Below are 17,431 nucleotides of genomic sequence, written 5' to 3' on the forward strand. Positions count from 1 at the left end.
AAATTTTTTTTTTTTTTTAATTTTTTTTCTTATTCATGAAAAAAATAAAAAAAAAATAATCTATTTTTTTTTTTTTTTTTTTTTTTTTTTTTTTTTTTTTGAGAATGAGAAAACAGTATTTTACCTATCAATTCATTTTTTTGGAAGAATGTAACAAGATAATAATGAAATGAAATGTCAGATCTGATTAAGCTCTTTTAATTGGCTGGTGAACTCAATTTCCAGTTTCTCCAGCATACACTGATTCTGTATTTCATCTTCATTCTCCTAAATATTTTAAGAAAATAACAATTTTTGTATGTGCTTTTTTTGAGACTGATATGCCACTTTTCTAATAGAGAAGCATTCTACTTAAATTATCACAGCAGAAGTTTCCAAGTGTTTTACTGTAGGGAATATTTATTCTAACTGGTTAGAATGCAAGTGGTGTGAGACTGTCAACTGGAAGGTACAAAGCATTAAACACAAAGATGATGAACTTGTGGATGAAAAATATGGATAAGCTCACAAAAAATGCATTTCTTTTTTCACACTAAAATCTTATTAAGCAAAAAAAAACCCCTACAAATTTAATATAAATGCTTAGCACCAGTATTGACAAACTGACATATTTAGGTTACTGATAATATTAATACTGCGGTACTCATAATCAGATTGTATTTTCTTAACAAGGAACCTAGTGTAAGAAAGAATTCAGTACTTGACATGCCATTGGCAATATAGATCCTGCTTTAAAGTGAACACTGCTTGCTCCCTTGTTTGTTTGGGGCCACAGGTTTTCATGAGTTCCACTGCTTCCATGAGTTTATAGCCCATCAAAGAAAAGGCCTCTAAAACACAGGTTAAGGATAGATTGTGCTGATCAGTGCTGATGACTACAAATTGTAAGAGCAGTCCATTGGGCAAGTCACCATTTCTCTTCACTGATGAGTTTTAACACAGAGCACACAGTGCTCTCGGAAAGAAAGTATTTCAGCTGCATGACTAGAGCAATACACCAGCAAGTCTGCTAGACGTGGCTGCTGTAGAGATGACATGGCATTTGACATGGGATCAGCTGCTCAGCACATCCTGTCTTCCAATTGACTCATCCTGGCACAGACTTAAAGCTGGCAAAGAATGATGCCTGTGCTTTTTGTGATTATCTGGATTGACATTCAGAATACTTGGGCACAGCTAGAGAGAGAGGATCACTGTTCAGTTTGAGATTTCTGCACCATGAACAAAAAAATGCAAAATCCTGCATACATCTAGCACTTACAGGGCCTTCTTCCTGCTACTGAGCAAAGGTTCAGAAAAACACCAGATGAATTCACAGATCAACAATGCACTGTACTGCCTCAGAAAAATGGTAGACAGTGGGTGCAAGGAGATGAGTCACCCATTCTATTCATGACATGTGAAGCCGTATTTGGAGTACTGTATCTAGCTGTGGACATTCAAATACTGAAAAAGTACTGACACTGAAGTGAATTGAGCGAAGGGGCACCAGGTTCTCAGGTAGGAATACCTGATACACATATTCAGGAGAGGCTGAGAGAAGTGAACTAATTTCAGTCTTAAGAGTAGGTGGTAGGAAAACTTTCATCTCTATTTAACTACCTTGTGAAAGGGTATAAGAGAAGACAGACCCAGATTCTTCTCAAAAGTATATAGCAAAATAATGAGAAGTAAACATTCAAGATGTAACAAGAAAAATTAGAGATATATATCAAGATTATAATTTCTTTTCCTTAATTTCCAGAGAAAGGCTGGTGATTCATACTAGTTTTTCTGGTCACCGTTTGCTCAAAACTATTCTGTCTAGATCCAAAATGAAAACAGATTGACCTCTCTAGCTTCAGTTAATTATCTCAGGGCTTGAAACTCATGGAAGAAATGACCTTTACACAAAGCATTTTTCTAAGACATAATTTTGTCTTGGCCAGAACACAAAACAGACTCCTTGGTTGTTTGGTAGCAGGCCAGCCATGTGTCATTCCAAAACTATAAAGCTAGCAAGAGAAGTGTGATCTATGCAAAGGAATGGGTCAAGGAATACCATCATACATTGTGTTCAGGATAAGTGAGCTAAGTATGTATGGATTCTAATCTGCTTTGCAGTGCAAGTGTCTCCTGACCAAACCTCCTAACAAAGACATCATAGCTCATGCACAACATGCTACACACCTCATTTTCACTTTCTATTAACCTTTTTTGTGAGCTCAAGTGTATGGAAAAACCTTCTGTCATCATTATGTATGTGCACAAAACAATGCTGCAAGGATTGGAAAAGCATGTACTCATCCACTTTAAAGTTCCACATCTTAAAGCCACGGAGATTTTACAGCCAGGTATCAAGTCAGGTTAAAAAAAAAAATCTATTTAGGTTAGAAAAAGAGCTGTAAAAACAAACCACAATTTTTAGTGCTAAAAATAATATAAATATATAAATGGCAAAAATGTGGAGGCATGTGTAGAAAATGTTTTGCTTACTTTGTGCTTTTCATTGCATTTTCAATTTACTAAGTCCCTTTTCTCCTTTACAATCATAAGTTTTCTCATACTTCTGTCATCCTTCCAAAGAGCAAGAGAAATGAAAACTTGCCACAAGAATCTCCAGAAGAATCAAAGACCCATACTTGTCCCTATTCTTGTCCACGGTGCCTTTGTTCTGTAAATTTCATCCACACATTCCTGCTCAGAGTGGGATATTAGTATACATAACAACTTATGTTGAAATCCCACAATCTCAGTTACTACTTGAAGACCAAACTTGAGCCACAACATGTAATTAGCATAACTTGCTACTGGAACTTATTATTATTTCTGAACTAGGCTGCTTAAAAAAGAGGAAGCAGCCAGTTCTAGGAGAATTCAAAATGCAGAAAAAAACCCCAATCTGCTAGAATAGTAATATAAAAAATAAATACAGAGTAAGTTATAGCTGACCTGAAAAGGCTGAAAATATATTTAGTTGCCTTATGTCAGAAGTTTAAAAGAAAGCACACATTAGATATAACACCATGCCATAAAACAGGCTTTGACATTACAAGCCATTAGCAGAACAGCTGCAAAGTAATAAATAAACAGATAAAAATGGAATGGGCAGATCAGGTTATAAAGAGTACCAACAGATTCAAAAGTGTCTAAATATAAATGTTTGCTTCTTGGAACAACTAAGAAGAGATACTACTTTCAATGCAATCCTCTGTAACGTTGGTTCAAGTTGTAACTACAGTAAACCCGCTATGCAATGGTGACCTTGGCCTCATTACATTCAAAACTACTGGGAGGAGAAAAGTATAAAAACCCAGCACTATGTAACTAGTACAAAGAGTTTGAAAAAATGTAAAAAATTACATTCAACCTTAACCAAAATCCCAAACATAAAAGTCTTTTTAACAGATACCGAAAGAAAAGCTCATGAGTATCTCTCCAACATTTGCTTAGTAAAGGACTTGTGCAGCTTCCTCCACAGTATTGTGAAAACACTGACTTACATTTTGAATCAAAATGAATAAATCTTGTTAATCATAAATGAATCAGAGGTGAAACAACTCATTTTAATACTAGTCTTTTGTACTATTTCATATTATTTCATATTATAATATTTTATATTATTTCGTAGTCACTTCTAATCCAACTATATTTATATATAAATAATATATATATATTATATAAATAATATATTTTATTCAAATAATTTTGCTTTTTTGTATATTGATACCTTTCTTATGATATAAAATAACAACTTATCTTGAGCATCTGTTGGAGGCTTTTTACTCTCCAGACACATTTCTGTGTGCAGCATTTGAAAACAAGCAAAACAAAATTAACTCTTAGGAATTTCTTTAATCATTGTATCTTAGTAAGCAAACTCAACAGTTGAATATAGTTATTAGTACTGATTTGTAAACTTACTGCAAGAAAATCTGGACCATCCTTATTGTAAACAAACAAGAGCAATCCATTCAGTTGATCTGTTCTGAATTTGAAGGAGATCTCAAATTCCTGTCCACCACTAAAAACACCTGAATGCAATTCCAGGAAACCTTGAAAGAAAGTAAATACATAAATAATTTAATCAAAAATTTAAAAGATAGAATCAAGAAACAAACAACAGAAATATAGATGCTACCTTCTACTTTGACATGAAGAACTCAGAGGTTTCAAGAAAAATTTTTAGATTAACAATTATACATTTACAATTTAGCTTTGTGAAAAAGACAGTTCTCCATAGCGTACTGTCACTATGAAACAACTATGAACAAATGAAACTAGCACAAGATCCTAAGATTTTGCTACAAAAAATGTGATCTGGGGTGTTTGAGGGAATACAGACACTCTCTTCAAAAATTATTTTTAACATGCACAGCAAATCTAACCACTGTTAGTGAAGCACCACCTCTGTGAAAGCAATTCCTATTCCAGGCAGTGAAGTATTTCGTAAAATTAATTTTAGTGCATTCAAAACAATCCTATATAAATAACACTGCTTTGGAAGTCAAGTCACTGTAATACTTTCGATATGCACGTCGTTTAGATCTCAAGAACATATTTGGCTAGTACACAATATGGCAAACTACCTTTGCCAAGAAAATGTGCTCCTTCTGAGAGGACAATGGGGCATCCCTCCCAAATGTGATAGACATTGTTTTGCTCTTCTGCATTCTGCCAGTTCAAAGATTCCCAGTACTCATATGGAGTATACATTTTTTTCAAAAACAGGTCACTGAGACACCCCACAAAGCCTTTCTGGATTACTGTCTTCATCCCTGCAGGAAAGAAAAACAATTTATTAAAGCCAATCATCTGCAAATAAGCATAGGGAGGAATTCACATTATGTACATACTCTCCTTATCATATATGTGCATGTATGAATTGATAACTAGCATCTCTAACTTCATAAATTTGTCACTAAGCTAACTTCATGAATCTGTCTAGTCACTAATGACAGCAGCTACTACCACGTGGCTAGAAAATGTTGAACTTCAGACACTATGTAGAGGTACCTTCAGCTTGACAACATGAACTCCATGATGATTCCAAGGAAAGGTTTTATGTTTATCCTCTCTAAACAAAACAATTATTGAAGAAAGGCATGAATTTGCTAAAAAGAGCAAAGCAGCACTGCAAAGGTTTCAGCTGATGCTTCGTTAGGATGTCTTTCTTTCCTCCCTTGGATAAAATAAATACTGATCATTCATTACACTTCTTTCTCATTTTCTTGACTGGGGAAAAAGAACCATATAAAGCTGGAATTACAGATAGCCTCCTCTTAAATGTTATTTATAGTTTATCTCATTTTCATTATTTAGCTGAAATTTTTGAGGTAGACATTCCTACATAATTTTATGAACCAGTGTTTAGAAGAACTCATGCGCAACCTGCTGGTTTTAGTAAGCTAAAATAAAGAAGGGAAAGAAAAAGTTACTGAAATGTACCTCAATGCAAGCCATCAAATAAATTCCACATACGTATCAGTGGTAGGAATGTAAACTTAAACAATTTGATTTTCATATATATATGAAAAAACAAATACTGATATGAATTCACGGAGACAACTGATTGTACCTTGGTTTTGGTTTTTTTTGTTTTGTTGTGTTTTTTTGTTTGTGTTTTTTTGTTTTTTTTTGTAGACAGAAGTCCTGGGTAGAATACACTGCTGGCATATAGACCAAGTTTATATGCAAAGGAGTATGTCTGTTGATTCTGTGGAAGCCAGCTATGATCTAGCCCCACAGAAATATAGCAGAAGAATGAATATTTGTACACCACTGTGTTCTATGCAACAATCCCTAAAGGATCCTACTTTGGTCCAAAAAAAAAAAAAAAAAAAAAAAAAAAAAGTCAGTATGTTTTATTTTTCAATCCAGCTTGTCCTTAAGCTATTAAAAACAATTTTTATGCCTTTTTTGAAAATAACTTAGGAATCTAGAATATAGAACACATCCATACATTTGCCTACATAAGAAATTGCTTCCAGATTTATAATTCCATAAACTTATTAAAACATGCACAGACCTTATCAGATGCAACAGTAAATTAGTGCAGATGAAATTCAGCTGTATTTTTTTTTTTTTTTCCCCAAAAGATAAACTATACAGGCTTAATTTTGATCAAAACAATTAGGTAAATGATTGTGCGTACTGTGTCCCTGGCACAATGTCAATACTACAAAGGCAGTTAAGACAGTGCCCCTGCCTAGGATTCCACGTACACTACATAATACAAACTGCAATTGCACTCACCTTCATCCCTTCTTACAATAGCGTAACCCTGTGGAAGTCCTCCAACAAAAACTCCAGTGTTCTCTCCAATAATGGTACTGCCACTAGTGGCCGAGGATGAACCTAAACAACACAGGTCATTATTCTGCTGCAAACACTGAATGCAAGACTTTCATCTCAACAGAATGTTGACACTGGTTAGAAGAGATGCTGACGTAACACACATCCTAATATTTTCCTGTACATACGTATCCTGGAACTAATTACAACAATAACTTACAAAAGAACATCAACACATTTAAAAGATCAAAAGCACAAGAAGAAAAACTCTTCATTTTAGATGCACTGACAAAACAGTAGCGATTTCGTCATAAAACTGAGTCATTTTTTGTTTTGTTTTGTGGATGACCAAAAGTACTAGAAAATTAAGCAAATGAGCAACAACCCGAGAAATACCAAAATAATCACGCAAATTTGGATTGATTACCTGTGTACTGCCCATCTATTGTGATGTTTCCCAGTGCTTGAATTCTTGTAGCAATTATTTGGTGCCAACTGTTATCATTGTACTCTTTTCCACCATCATTGGTTGGTGTGACTGCTACTGCGGATCCCTTTTTATTAACAGAAGAATCCGATTTAGAACATTAGGTAGGAAAGATTTAGATTTCTACTTTTCTCTTCCTCTGTGTAACAACATCCAAAAATAAAGACAAAATTCCTCTGTATAGTTTCTTCCTGAATACTGAATGAAGTTTATTACTAATTCCCCCCAAAGTTAACTTTCTCAAATAAGTAAGAGATGAAGGACCTAGTTCAGTTTCTACCAAAAATAGAAAATTGTGTGCTGTTCCCCCGATGAAAAAGAGGATGAGGCACAAATATTGACGGTCATGTCACCCAGGTTTCTGATTACTTATAAGACTCTATTTAACTACTTCGTTGATTTCTGTGGTTTGAGGGACATGAGTCAATGTACATTCCACAGAAAGCACCTTCATATCAGGATCATTGATTGCAGAGCATATTTGCTGGAGGTGACTCAAAACACAGGAGCATTCATACAGCAGTAAGAGAAAGCGTGTTAATTCCTTTTTAACTTGGTATCAAAAGGAACTGAGTTTTTGGGTGAAAGGGTATAGTGCGAAAGAAAAGGTCACACCATGAGGTTCAGAACAACAACAAAAAAACCTAGAAGGTAATAACTGAGGATGCTTGTATAGTGCAAGATTATGTAAGTACAGACTATAAAAAAACATTCTTTTTTACCCTGGTTTTAGTAAAACAAAAGAATACAATGAGATGAGGGGGTAAATTCAGAGATTTCCATGACAAAAATCAAATACACCTTTTCTGAATTGCTGAGTAAGAGGAAAATAACAGAGGCAGATGCCAAACCAAATCTCAAGACTATAAACCATCAAAACAAGGTATAAATTTAAATTTTGTTGCAATGAAAATAAAATAACTTCCTTCAAGAATTGACATGGGATTTATATTCAAACTGTATTCAGCTTTCCAAGTAATTCCAGTAATATTCCCTCAGATCTTTATATCTTACTTTCACTATGTGGTAACTCAGTATTATTCAGTTGAATTCACAAAATAGAATTGTCATATGCATCATGTCATGAGTGAATGGTAAAGCATTACATTGCACAAAGAATGCGTAATATCAAAGAATTGCAATCTTTGTAGTTACTTCGTAGCTTAAGTTTCACAAAAGCAATTTCTATAATTTGCTAAAGTTTTCCAAATTTTGTCCAAATTTAACAGCTCAGAAATTGTTCCTAGTACTTTCTGGCAGAAAGACTGAATTGTACATATGAAGAAAACCTGTTGATAAAAACAATGACTTATTGCATTAATACTTAAATGACATTGTCAGAATATTGTATTTTGCACTGAAAATGGTGTGCATTTAAGAGAAATTGCTTCTCATCATGAAGATTTTTAGTGCTGTACGCATTATGTGGTGTATTTTCAATTGGGGACTGTCCTATATATAAGAATACGTATGATGTGTACATGTGTACTCAGTTACAGAAAAAAATCATTTTCCATGAATATTTACATAGCATGTTTCTCATCCACTCAGATAACATCTTAGTATTGAAATAGTTTGTCAGTAGGACTCAATCCCATGATAATAATTCAAATCCATATATCCTTACATACTAACACGCACATTTTCATGTACTATTTTTTATTGTCTTCTCCTCTATTTCAACATTTTAATATTTTACAAACACACATTTCATTATCGTAGTTTAATAATTAAAACCAGAACTGGTGTCATGCCCAATTAATGTGCCCTGGTAGCATGCCCATTAGTTTTTCCATTAGTGAATTCAACAATACTAATGGGATTACTAGCATGGGATGCTAATTGGGCGTGACATAAGAAACTGGCTTACTTCTTAGCATACCCTTGCTAATGATGAAATTAATGAGCATTTTATTAAATGCTGTCTCATCAAAGTGTACTTAGTTAGCGTTAAAATTGTTACAAACGATGCTGCATTCTAAAGATCAGGTGCCTGAATAAGTGGTTCTTCATATTATGTTTGGCAACAGTCTAGAGCATTAATAGTTTTATACATCAGAAACCACGTTTATTTGTAATGCATTCAATCTGAGACCACACAACCATATGTGCTAACCTGTGTTCAGTTTCAGGGGAAAAAAAAAAAGGAAAAAACTGAGTTCAGGATTCAGATTGTACTGCATTGAAGGCCTCTTCTGTGTGACATTTTATCCAGAACCATCTGAGTGATTCTGTGTTTACACTCAAATACCTTGTCATGAAATGCGTTTTGCATTTTTAAAATCACTCACGGGGAACCAAATTTGGATTATTTTGTCAAGCCATATACTGAGTCTTCATTTTTCAGCAGTATGTAGATAAATACAAATCTCTGGCTCTCTGTACTGTTCATGAAAAGATTTACAAAGATCACAAATATGGATTTTCAAAGCTACTGGCCAGGTGGCAAAGTCCAGAAGTAAGTCTATCACTGTTTTTTTCAATATCCAAATTTTTGTCAAAATGACATTTTGTCAAAATGTCAAAACCTTTTGTCTGAAAAAAACGCAAAAGTACCGAAGTTTTGCCAGTGACAAGAAGCAAAGCACAGACAAAATTCATAACTCAGTATTCTCCACTTTCCTTTTTACTTGGGAATAAAAGCTAACTCTCAGACTGTATTCTACTACTTCGACCTTTCAACAAACATCAGACAAAAGTAACTGTTATTTTGCTGATAAGTTTAGTGAATGTATCAACTTCTGAAGGAAGAGCTGGATTGAATTCCCCCAGGAATCAGGAGCAGAACCCTGAAATTCTGTCCTCAGAAGACTGTCCTAGTCACTAAGGAAAAATCTCACTAAGATTAGCCTTAAATTTCCACTGTTAGTGATTTCACTTTGTATAAAATATTCAGTGCTTCCCTGGGAAAAATATAGAACAAATGACCTGTAACCTATGACAGATAACTATAAAATCAGATGGGGGAGCATTAAAGACTCCACAGACAGTTGAAGATTTGCAGAAACACAGAAACACCAAGCTTAGAGGAAGATCTATGAAGAATGTGACTGTGCAGACAAGACCAAGGAGGAGGTCAATTAGCACAAAAAAACCTCATGCCTCCTGAAGAACAAGTAGAAACAAGTAAAGAATGACAGTAAAGCAATAAGGAAAAAAGAGCAGCCAGACAACATGAAAAGGAGACAAAAGAGAGGGTCAGACAACAAACAGATGAGTAATGGTGTATGTAAAGCTTAGAGAAGTACAAATAGACAGGAAGAAAAATATCTGAAATTCACAATTAGAGAAGGAAGACATTAAAGTACCTGAAGATTCCTGACTAGGAAAATCTGGCAGGACTATCCTCAATACAGGTATAGCAAAGAAATAATACACTATTCACCACAAGACACATACAAGAATCCTGAAAGGGACTGGGGTAAAAACAATTAACCTGTGACAGGATGCAGCTGGAGTGGAGCACAAAATATTATGCCAGGTCGGTATAGATAAAGAGCAGCAGACACAGATGAAAAACAACTTCTGAAGTTTTTAATAGAAGTGTTTAAAGGCAGGGCCCTAAGTGTTTGTTATATGTATCATGACCATAATTAGAGAAAATAATGCATAAACCTGATTAGGAAACCACACTATGCCTATAAGAAGCAATTAAAATATTTGCATACATATATACACTAATGAAGGAATGAGAACTGGTGCTACAGAACATATCTGACCTTACAGGATAGGAAGAGCAAACAGTAAGCAGCTACATTCAAAAAGTTATAGGGACCTGTTGCGTGAATAGGAAGGCAGCAGAAGAGATGACAACAGTCAATTATATTCAGAAAGAAACAACTGAGCTGAAGAAAAGTTATTTAATAAAAATCCTCAAGGTTCAATCATTACCATTTCCTAAGGGGTTGCAGCTCAAAAAGCAGGGTTATCCTACAAAACTTGCTGAGGACACAAACTTGGAAAGCTTCGTTAATATGTAAAAAGATTTGAATATCATTGCAAGAAGAATGCTAAGGGCTGGCACACTGAAACAGGATTAGGTTTAATAATATAAAACAAACAAGAAATTTCACTGCTACCTAGGAACTCATTAGTTGCCACTGACAGTGAAAACCTTTGTTGCATTAATTGGCCACAGAATTGCTACATTTTGATGCAGTCACGTAAAATACTGCACTATAGCATGCTTGGTAGTAATAGGGATGCAATAAAGTCTTTGAACAAGGCAGATATGGCATTCTTAGAGTCCCAGATCTATGTTAAGATTAGGAGAAAAACTCATTGAGAGCAGCTCTGCCAAGAAGGATTCAGGGGATTTAGTGAGATGAAAACCGACGTGAACCATCAGTGTGTGCTTGCAACCTGGAATGTCAACAGTATCCTGGGCTGCATCAAAAGAGGGGCGGCAGCAGGGCAATGGATAAGATTGCCCCTGTCTGCTCTGCTCTTGTGGGATCTCATCTGGAGTACTGCATCCAGGTCTTGGCCCCCCAACACAAGAGAGATAAGGAGCTTTTGGAGCAGGTCCAGAGTAGGACCACAGAGATGCTCAGAGGATTCGAGCACATCTCTTTTGAGGACAGGCTGAGGGAACTGGGCTTGTTCAGTCTAGAGGCAGCTCCAGGAACACCTCACTGTGGCCTTCAATACTTAAAGAGAACTTACAAACAGGAGGGAAATCAACTTTTCACATGAGTAGGTAGTGATAGAGCAAGAGGGAATGATTTTAAACTAAAAGAGGAGAGATTCAGATCACATGAGGGGGTGATAAGATGCTGGAACAGGCTGTACAGAGCAGCTGTAGAAGCCCCATCCCTAGAGGTGTTCAAGGCTAGGGTGGATGGGACCCTGGGCAACATGGTTGAGTGCCTAATTTAATGGATAATAACACTGCTCACAGCAGTGAAATCTGATGTTCTTCTGATCTGATCTGATCGCTTCCAACTCAAGACGTTCTATGATTCTTACCAAATCTACATAGATTCAGTGAAGGGCAGGATTAAGCACAAGAAGGCCAGGAATATTTATATACTCTCATTTAGGTAAATATGCATTACCATAACAAAAAATATTTTCCTTTTACTATGTCTAGGTTTGTCTCTACAAATCCAAGTAGAGCATCTAAAGAATAGTGCTATAAATTTAACAAATTAGCAAGATTTAGATGCCTACCACCTTTGTGAATCTAGTTTGCATCCTTGAGCACATAAGATCTCTGCTTTTTCTTTCAGAATTTGCTTCCAGTTACATGGCAAATGAGGACAAAGAACTCCTGACTGCAGGTTTTCCTGGATCTGTTAGAGGCCAGATTGTTCATGCACTGTGTGAGGACCCTAGGTGGCTAATTACAGCTGTCATTTCCAGGATGCTGTAAAGCAATTCTTATGGGACTGAAATCTATAATAATAAACTTTTATGTATTTGTGCTCCTACTACAACAGCTACAATTCAACCTTAATCCAAACAGGAATCTCTGGACACTATGATATTAATACATGATAAAATTACAATATTAAAACTCCAGTACAAATATGTCATCAGAAGCCTGATCTCTCTTGTCCTTTTAATAAAACCTTAGAAATGACCTCCTCCACTGCAGAAAACGCAACCTTAAGCTGCAGACCATGGCTCCATCAGTCCATACTTCCCAATGAACAGGAAGGAATAAGCCACTGGGAGGGAAAGAGAATCCAGCAGAAGGGAGAACAGGAAGAAAAGAAGGATGTGTGGTAGAAAATGGATGGGCTTAAAAAAAATTTCAAAGCTGCTGATCACTCAAATCAAAAATAAGTAGTTTACATAAAGTATTTTCCAATAATTGTAGTTCTAGCTCTCATTTATTCTTAAAAATATTATAGCCACTAGAGAAGACAAGCTTAAAAACGTTAAAGATGAATAAAGATTTAAGTTTAAGCTCTCTCCAATCCATAATTCATGGGAAAAAAAAAATATCTATTTTGTATCTTAGAGAAAACAGAAAATACCCCCAAAAATAAAAGGGATGCAGTCTTTTTTTTTTTTTAATTTAATTTTGTGTAATTTATTTTATAACATTTCCTTGATTACTTCTGCCTTTTCTACAGTCATTAGTGCTGGAAGATACTTTTTGCCAATACAAAAAAATACTTCCATCTAATTGAAGTCTTGGTACCTTATCATGGTGTTTGGTAGTACTGACAAAACAACACCATGAAGTGTAAAAATAAAGCTGTAAATAGTAGCTAATGTAACAAAAAATGAGAATGGATTTATTATTTAAATGTTCATTGGTTCTGAAGAGACAATTAACTTGACTCATTTTAAATAAATAAATAGATAAGCAGGTAAAAAACTACAAGAATATATAATATAGCTATTCTTATATGATCTTGGTTAATGTTGTACCTGTGGATCAAAAAGAAAGTAGGGACGCCCACTCCTCAGTTGAAGTGCAATATATTCTTCTTGATTTCCAGGTGAAGCAGAGAAAAATATTAAACCATCGGGTTCCTTGGTTTTAAATTTTACTTTAATACCTGGTTAGAAAGAACAAGCAAATAGTCATTAAGTAAAATAGTTCTTACACATTATGATAGTGTAATTATAAACAGAGCATCAATTTAAAAACAGCGGTGAAGTGGCAAACTAAAAGCTTGGCATGGAAGTTCTGTCCATTTTAAGCCCTTTCAGCAACTGTAGGAGAAATCCTCATAACCCATTCTGAGTCAGTCTTTGAGAGAGAGTTTGTGATTTCAGAGCCCTTACTCATCCACAAAAAAAAATAAATAATTAAAACAAAAACAACAACAACAACAACAACAACAACAAAAATATATATATATATATATATAAAAAACTGTTACTCATGCTAGTAGGTAATTGCTTTCTTAAGGAAACAATTCAAATCTTAGGATCCTGTTCTAATATTTGATCAACGGGCAGTTTCATACGTGGATTTCAACCAGTCCCTTAAGACTCCTATCACGAAAGCAGAAATGAGGTTACTAAACTGAAGTGTTCCTAAGAAGAGTAATGTTATTTGATACCAAGCTACCTAATTTGTGTATGCGTATATTCCATATGCATATCAGGCATAAATAAATAAATAAATAAATTATATTTATTATATATATTATATTATATATATATATGATGGTACCTGATTTAAAAAAAAGAATACTTGGAAAAGAGCTAGTTTTAACAAAAGCTAGAAATATCCCAAGAAATAATAAATTTACTATACTTTAAAAAAATTCCAGATTATTATCAATAGTTTCCATTTGGTTTCTGATAAATCATTGCATCAGCACATGAAACGTCATTCAAATGGCATAGAGTAAAACATTTTTGTTATTTACGTCTACAAATAAAATATCAAATACCACACCAAACGACTCCTAAATATAACTGTCTGCAACTGTCTCACTAAAAATCAAAGAACACATTAATGAAACAACTCATAATTATGTATCCATTTTAGACAAGTATAATCATGAATAAACAACTGTCGGATAACCACCACCAGAATACCTTTCTTTTAAGCCACCTCCTGGATTCCACCTTATAGGAATAAGAAAATTACAAATCCATAGACTTAATTTGCCACAACATTTTTAATGTGAAAAACTGGATATATGAGTCTATGTTGGATCTATACTTTTACTGTAATTAAATTTTACTAACATTTTGCAAAAAAAAGGCAGCAACAGAAATACCTGCCTTCTCTCTCAACTTCAAATATATAATATAAAACAAACACACTGCTTCAAAAAAACCCACAGATAATTACTTGAGGGAATACTGAGTGACACAGTCCTTACATTTTTCCTGTATTGTTACATTTCTGTTTTATTTTTCTCTCTTCTCATTTCAGCAGCTGAGAAAAAATACAGAGCAAAAAGATTTCTAGAGCTCAGTAATGGCTCCAATAAGAAAATAGTATGTTATAAAATCACAAACTTGTTGGGTGACTAAGAAGAAAGCAGTGAAAAGTCTAGTGAAAAAAGGAGAAAAATCATTACTATATCCAGAAATTTGCCAGTAATATTTTCATGTTACTTCATTCATATACTATACCCTTCCATAATGTTTCTGTGTAAAATGTTTTCTACAAAACAGTGTAATTAATTGGGTTTTAGACCAAACTACTTGGTCTTTTCACACTAGTTCTTTTCATATACATTTCACTAATTTGTATCAAGCCAAAACCAATAAGGGATGAAAGTTTTTCTTGCAGACGGAAGCTATACAGAAAACAATCAATCTTGGTGCACATTCGTAGAATCATAGAATTGCTCAGGTTGGAAAAGACCTTAAAGATCATCAAGTTCAACCACAACCTAACTACTCTATCCTGACTAACAACCCTCCGCTAAATCATGTCCCTGAGCATCACATCCAGGGATGGTGACTCAACCACCTCCCCGGGGAGCCTATTCCAGTGCTTAACAACTCTTTCTGTAAATAAATTTTTCCTGATATCCAACCAAAACTTACCCTGGCACAACTTAGGGCCATTTTCCCTTGTCCTGTCACCAGTTACCAGCCCCACTCTTGCTGTAAGCGCCTTTCAGACTTTTGAAGAGAGCAATAAGGTCTCCCCTCAGCCTCCTTTTCCCCAGACTTAACAGTCCCAGTTCCTTTAGTTGCTCCTCATAGGGCATGTTTTCACAAATGTGCCCTTCACAAGCCTTGTTACCCTTCTCTGGACCTGCTCCAGCACCTCAATGTTCTTTCTGTACTGAAGTGCACAAAACTGAACACAGTACTTGAGGTGAGGCCTCACCAGTGCTGAGTGCAGGGACAGGATTACTTCTCTAGTCTTGCTTACCACATCATTCCTAGTACAAGCCAGAATGCCATTGCTCTTCTGGGTCACCTAGGCACACTGCAGGCTCATACACAGCCAACTGTTCATCAGTACATCAAGGTCTCTTTCCAGCAGACAGCTTTCCAGCCACTCCTCCCCAAGCTTGTAGGATTGCCTAGAGTTTTTGTGATTAAAATGCAGGACCTAACACTTGGCCCTATTGAAACCTCGTATAGTTATCCTTGGCCCATGGATCCAGTCTATCCAGGTCCCTCTACAGCGCCTTTCTCCTCTCAGGCAGATCAAAACTCTCTCTCAACTTGATGTCATCTGCAAACTTATTGAGGGTGCACTCAATCCCCTCGTCAAGATTGTTAATAAAGATGGTAAATAAAAGCAGCCCCAGTACCAAGCCCTGGGGGACACCCCTCGTGACCAGCTGCCAACTGGATTTAAATCCATTGTCCACAACACTTTTGGGCCCAGCCATCCAACCAGTGTTTCACCCAGAGGAGCATACACCCATCCAAACCATGGGCAGTCAGCTTCTCCATGAAAATGTGGGGGGACAGCGTCAAAGACTTTGTAGACCACATTGACAGCCTTTCCTCCATCCACTAAGCAGGTCGCCTTGTCATAGAATGAAATCACGTTTGTCAAACAGGATCTACCATTTGTAAACCCATGCTGACTGATCCTCTGGTTGACCTTTGAACTCATCCATGATGGTTCCCAAGATTATCCATTCCATAACCTTCCCCGTTCATAGTAGATCATGCCTGTTATTTACCAATACCTATGAGAGATATCCTTTGACGCCACTTCACATAAATCATTTTAGGAGATATAACATATAATGCATACACACGTATGAAACATTCTCTTTGAGAAAAAAGGAAAATCAGTCACACAATTAGCATACTTGCAAAAAAAGCAATTGTGTACAATTAATGTACAGCAAATTAAAAAAATCAATGAGTAGTAGCCATACTTAAGGAAAGAGAAAGATGTTCTTTGAGGTTCCATTAGTATCACTATCAGCTGAGGGGCTGAGACTGATGATGGCCTATAATCACAGCATTGTGAAGTGCAATTAATTTAACAAGCTGTCAGTATTTTTTGTCAAGCTGACAAAAAATATTTCTGAAGTCTGAAGGATCCTTTCCCACTTCTAATTCAGAAGGACAACTGCGAAGAACATAATTGAGTTTCTGCAAAAACATCAATATTTTATAATGTCAAGCATCAGAAAACAAATTATATGGTTCACAACAGTAATGTTGTGATATTTCTTGAAGTTCACAAATGTTTTACGGAAGCTCTCTTCTTTGGATATTGAAGAGGCTTACAAAACCTTAATTCCTGCCTGTAGAGTATTGATAAGTCAAGAATCACCTTTTTCATTCACAGTCCATGCTGCAAATTCTAGCTTTATTTGTTGCCTATTACATTATTCAGAGTACCATTTTACTTCTTTATACACTAGTACCTTTGGAATCTCTCATGAGATAAGGAATTTGGACAATCCAGCTCAAAGTATTTTATGCCTCAGTATTAGTATTTTGTTGTATTTTGTAAGTGAATGGAGAAACTAGATACTATGCAAAGTCAGCATCTCACAGATAATATTCTGCAAATTTTGCAAACTAGCTGAGAAAAAAATACCAGTTGCCAAAAAAAGTACAGGGGAACAAATTGAACAAATGCATCTTAAGGATTATTGGATTATTCTAAAACCTATTTTTCACTGGAATATAAAAACTTGGGAAAACAATACTTTTAACATAAATGTGTATATATATGTATTTGTGAAAAGATTTCTCAAGTCCCATCAAAAGTACTGTGTCCAGGCCTGAGGGTTCCAACACAAGAAGGATGTAAAG

At 35.4% G+C, this 17,431-nt stretch overlaps 1 protein-coding gene across 1 annotated transcript in view; it reads right to left on the minus strand.

Moving 5' to 3' along the window:
* Positions 1 to 17,431, minus strand: part of USH2A (usherin) — a 371,535-nt gene that overhangs the window by 230,499 nt on the left and 123,605 nt on the right. The window contains exons 21-25 of the mRNA XM_042813358.1: positions 13,145 to 13,275; positions 6,701 to 6,827; positions 6,235 to 6,336; positions 4,569 to 4,757; positions 3,904 to 4,034 (exon numbers count right to left, since the gene is read on the minus strand). Of these exons, the coding sequence (XP_042669292.1) occupies positions 3,904 to 4,034; positions 4,569 to 4,757; positions 6,235 to 6,336; positions 6,701 to 6,827; positions 13,145 to 13,275 (680 nt within the window). The remainder of the gene's footprint in view (positions 1 to 3,903; positions 4,035 to 4,568; positions 4,758 to 6,234; positions 6,337 to 6,700; positions 6,828 to 13,144; positions 13,276 to 17,431) is intronic.

This window comes from Centrocercus urophasianus, unplaced genomic scaffold (genome assembly GCF_019232065.1).
Source record: "Centrocercus urophasianus isolate 14NV4802_14NV808 unplaced genomic scaffold, USGS_Curo_1.0 seq_10, whole genome shotgun sequence".
NCBI lineage: Eukaryota > Metazoa > Chordata > Aves > Galliformes > Phasianidae > Centrocercus > Centrocercus urophasianus.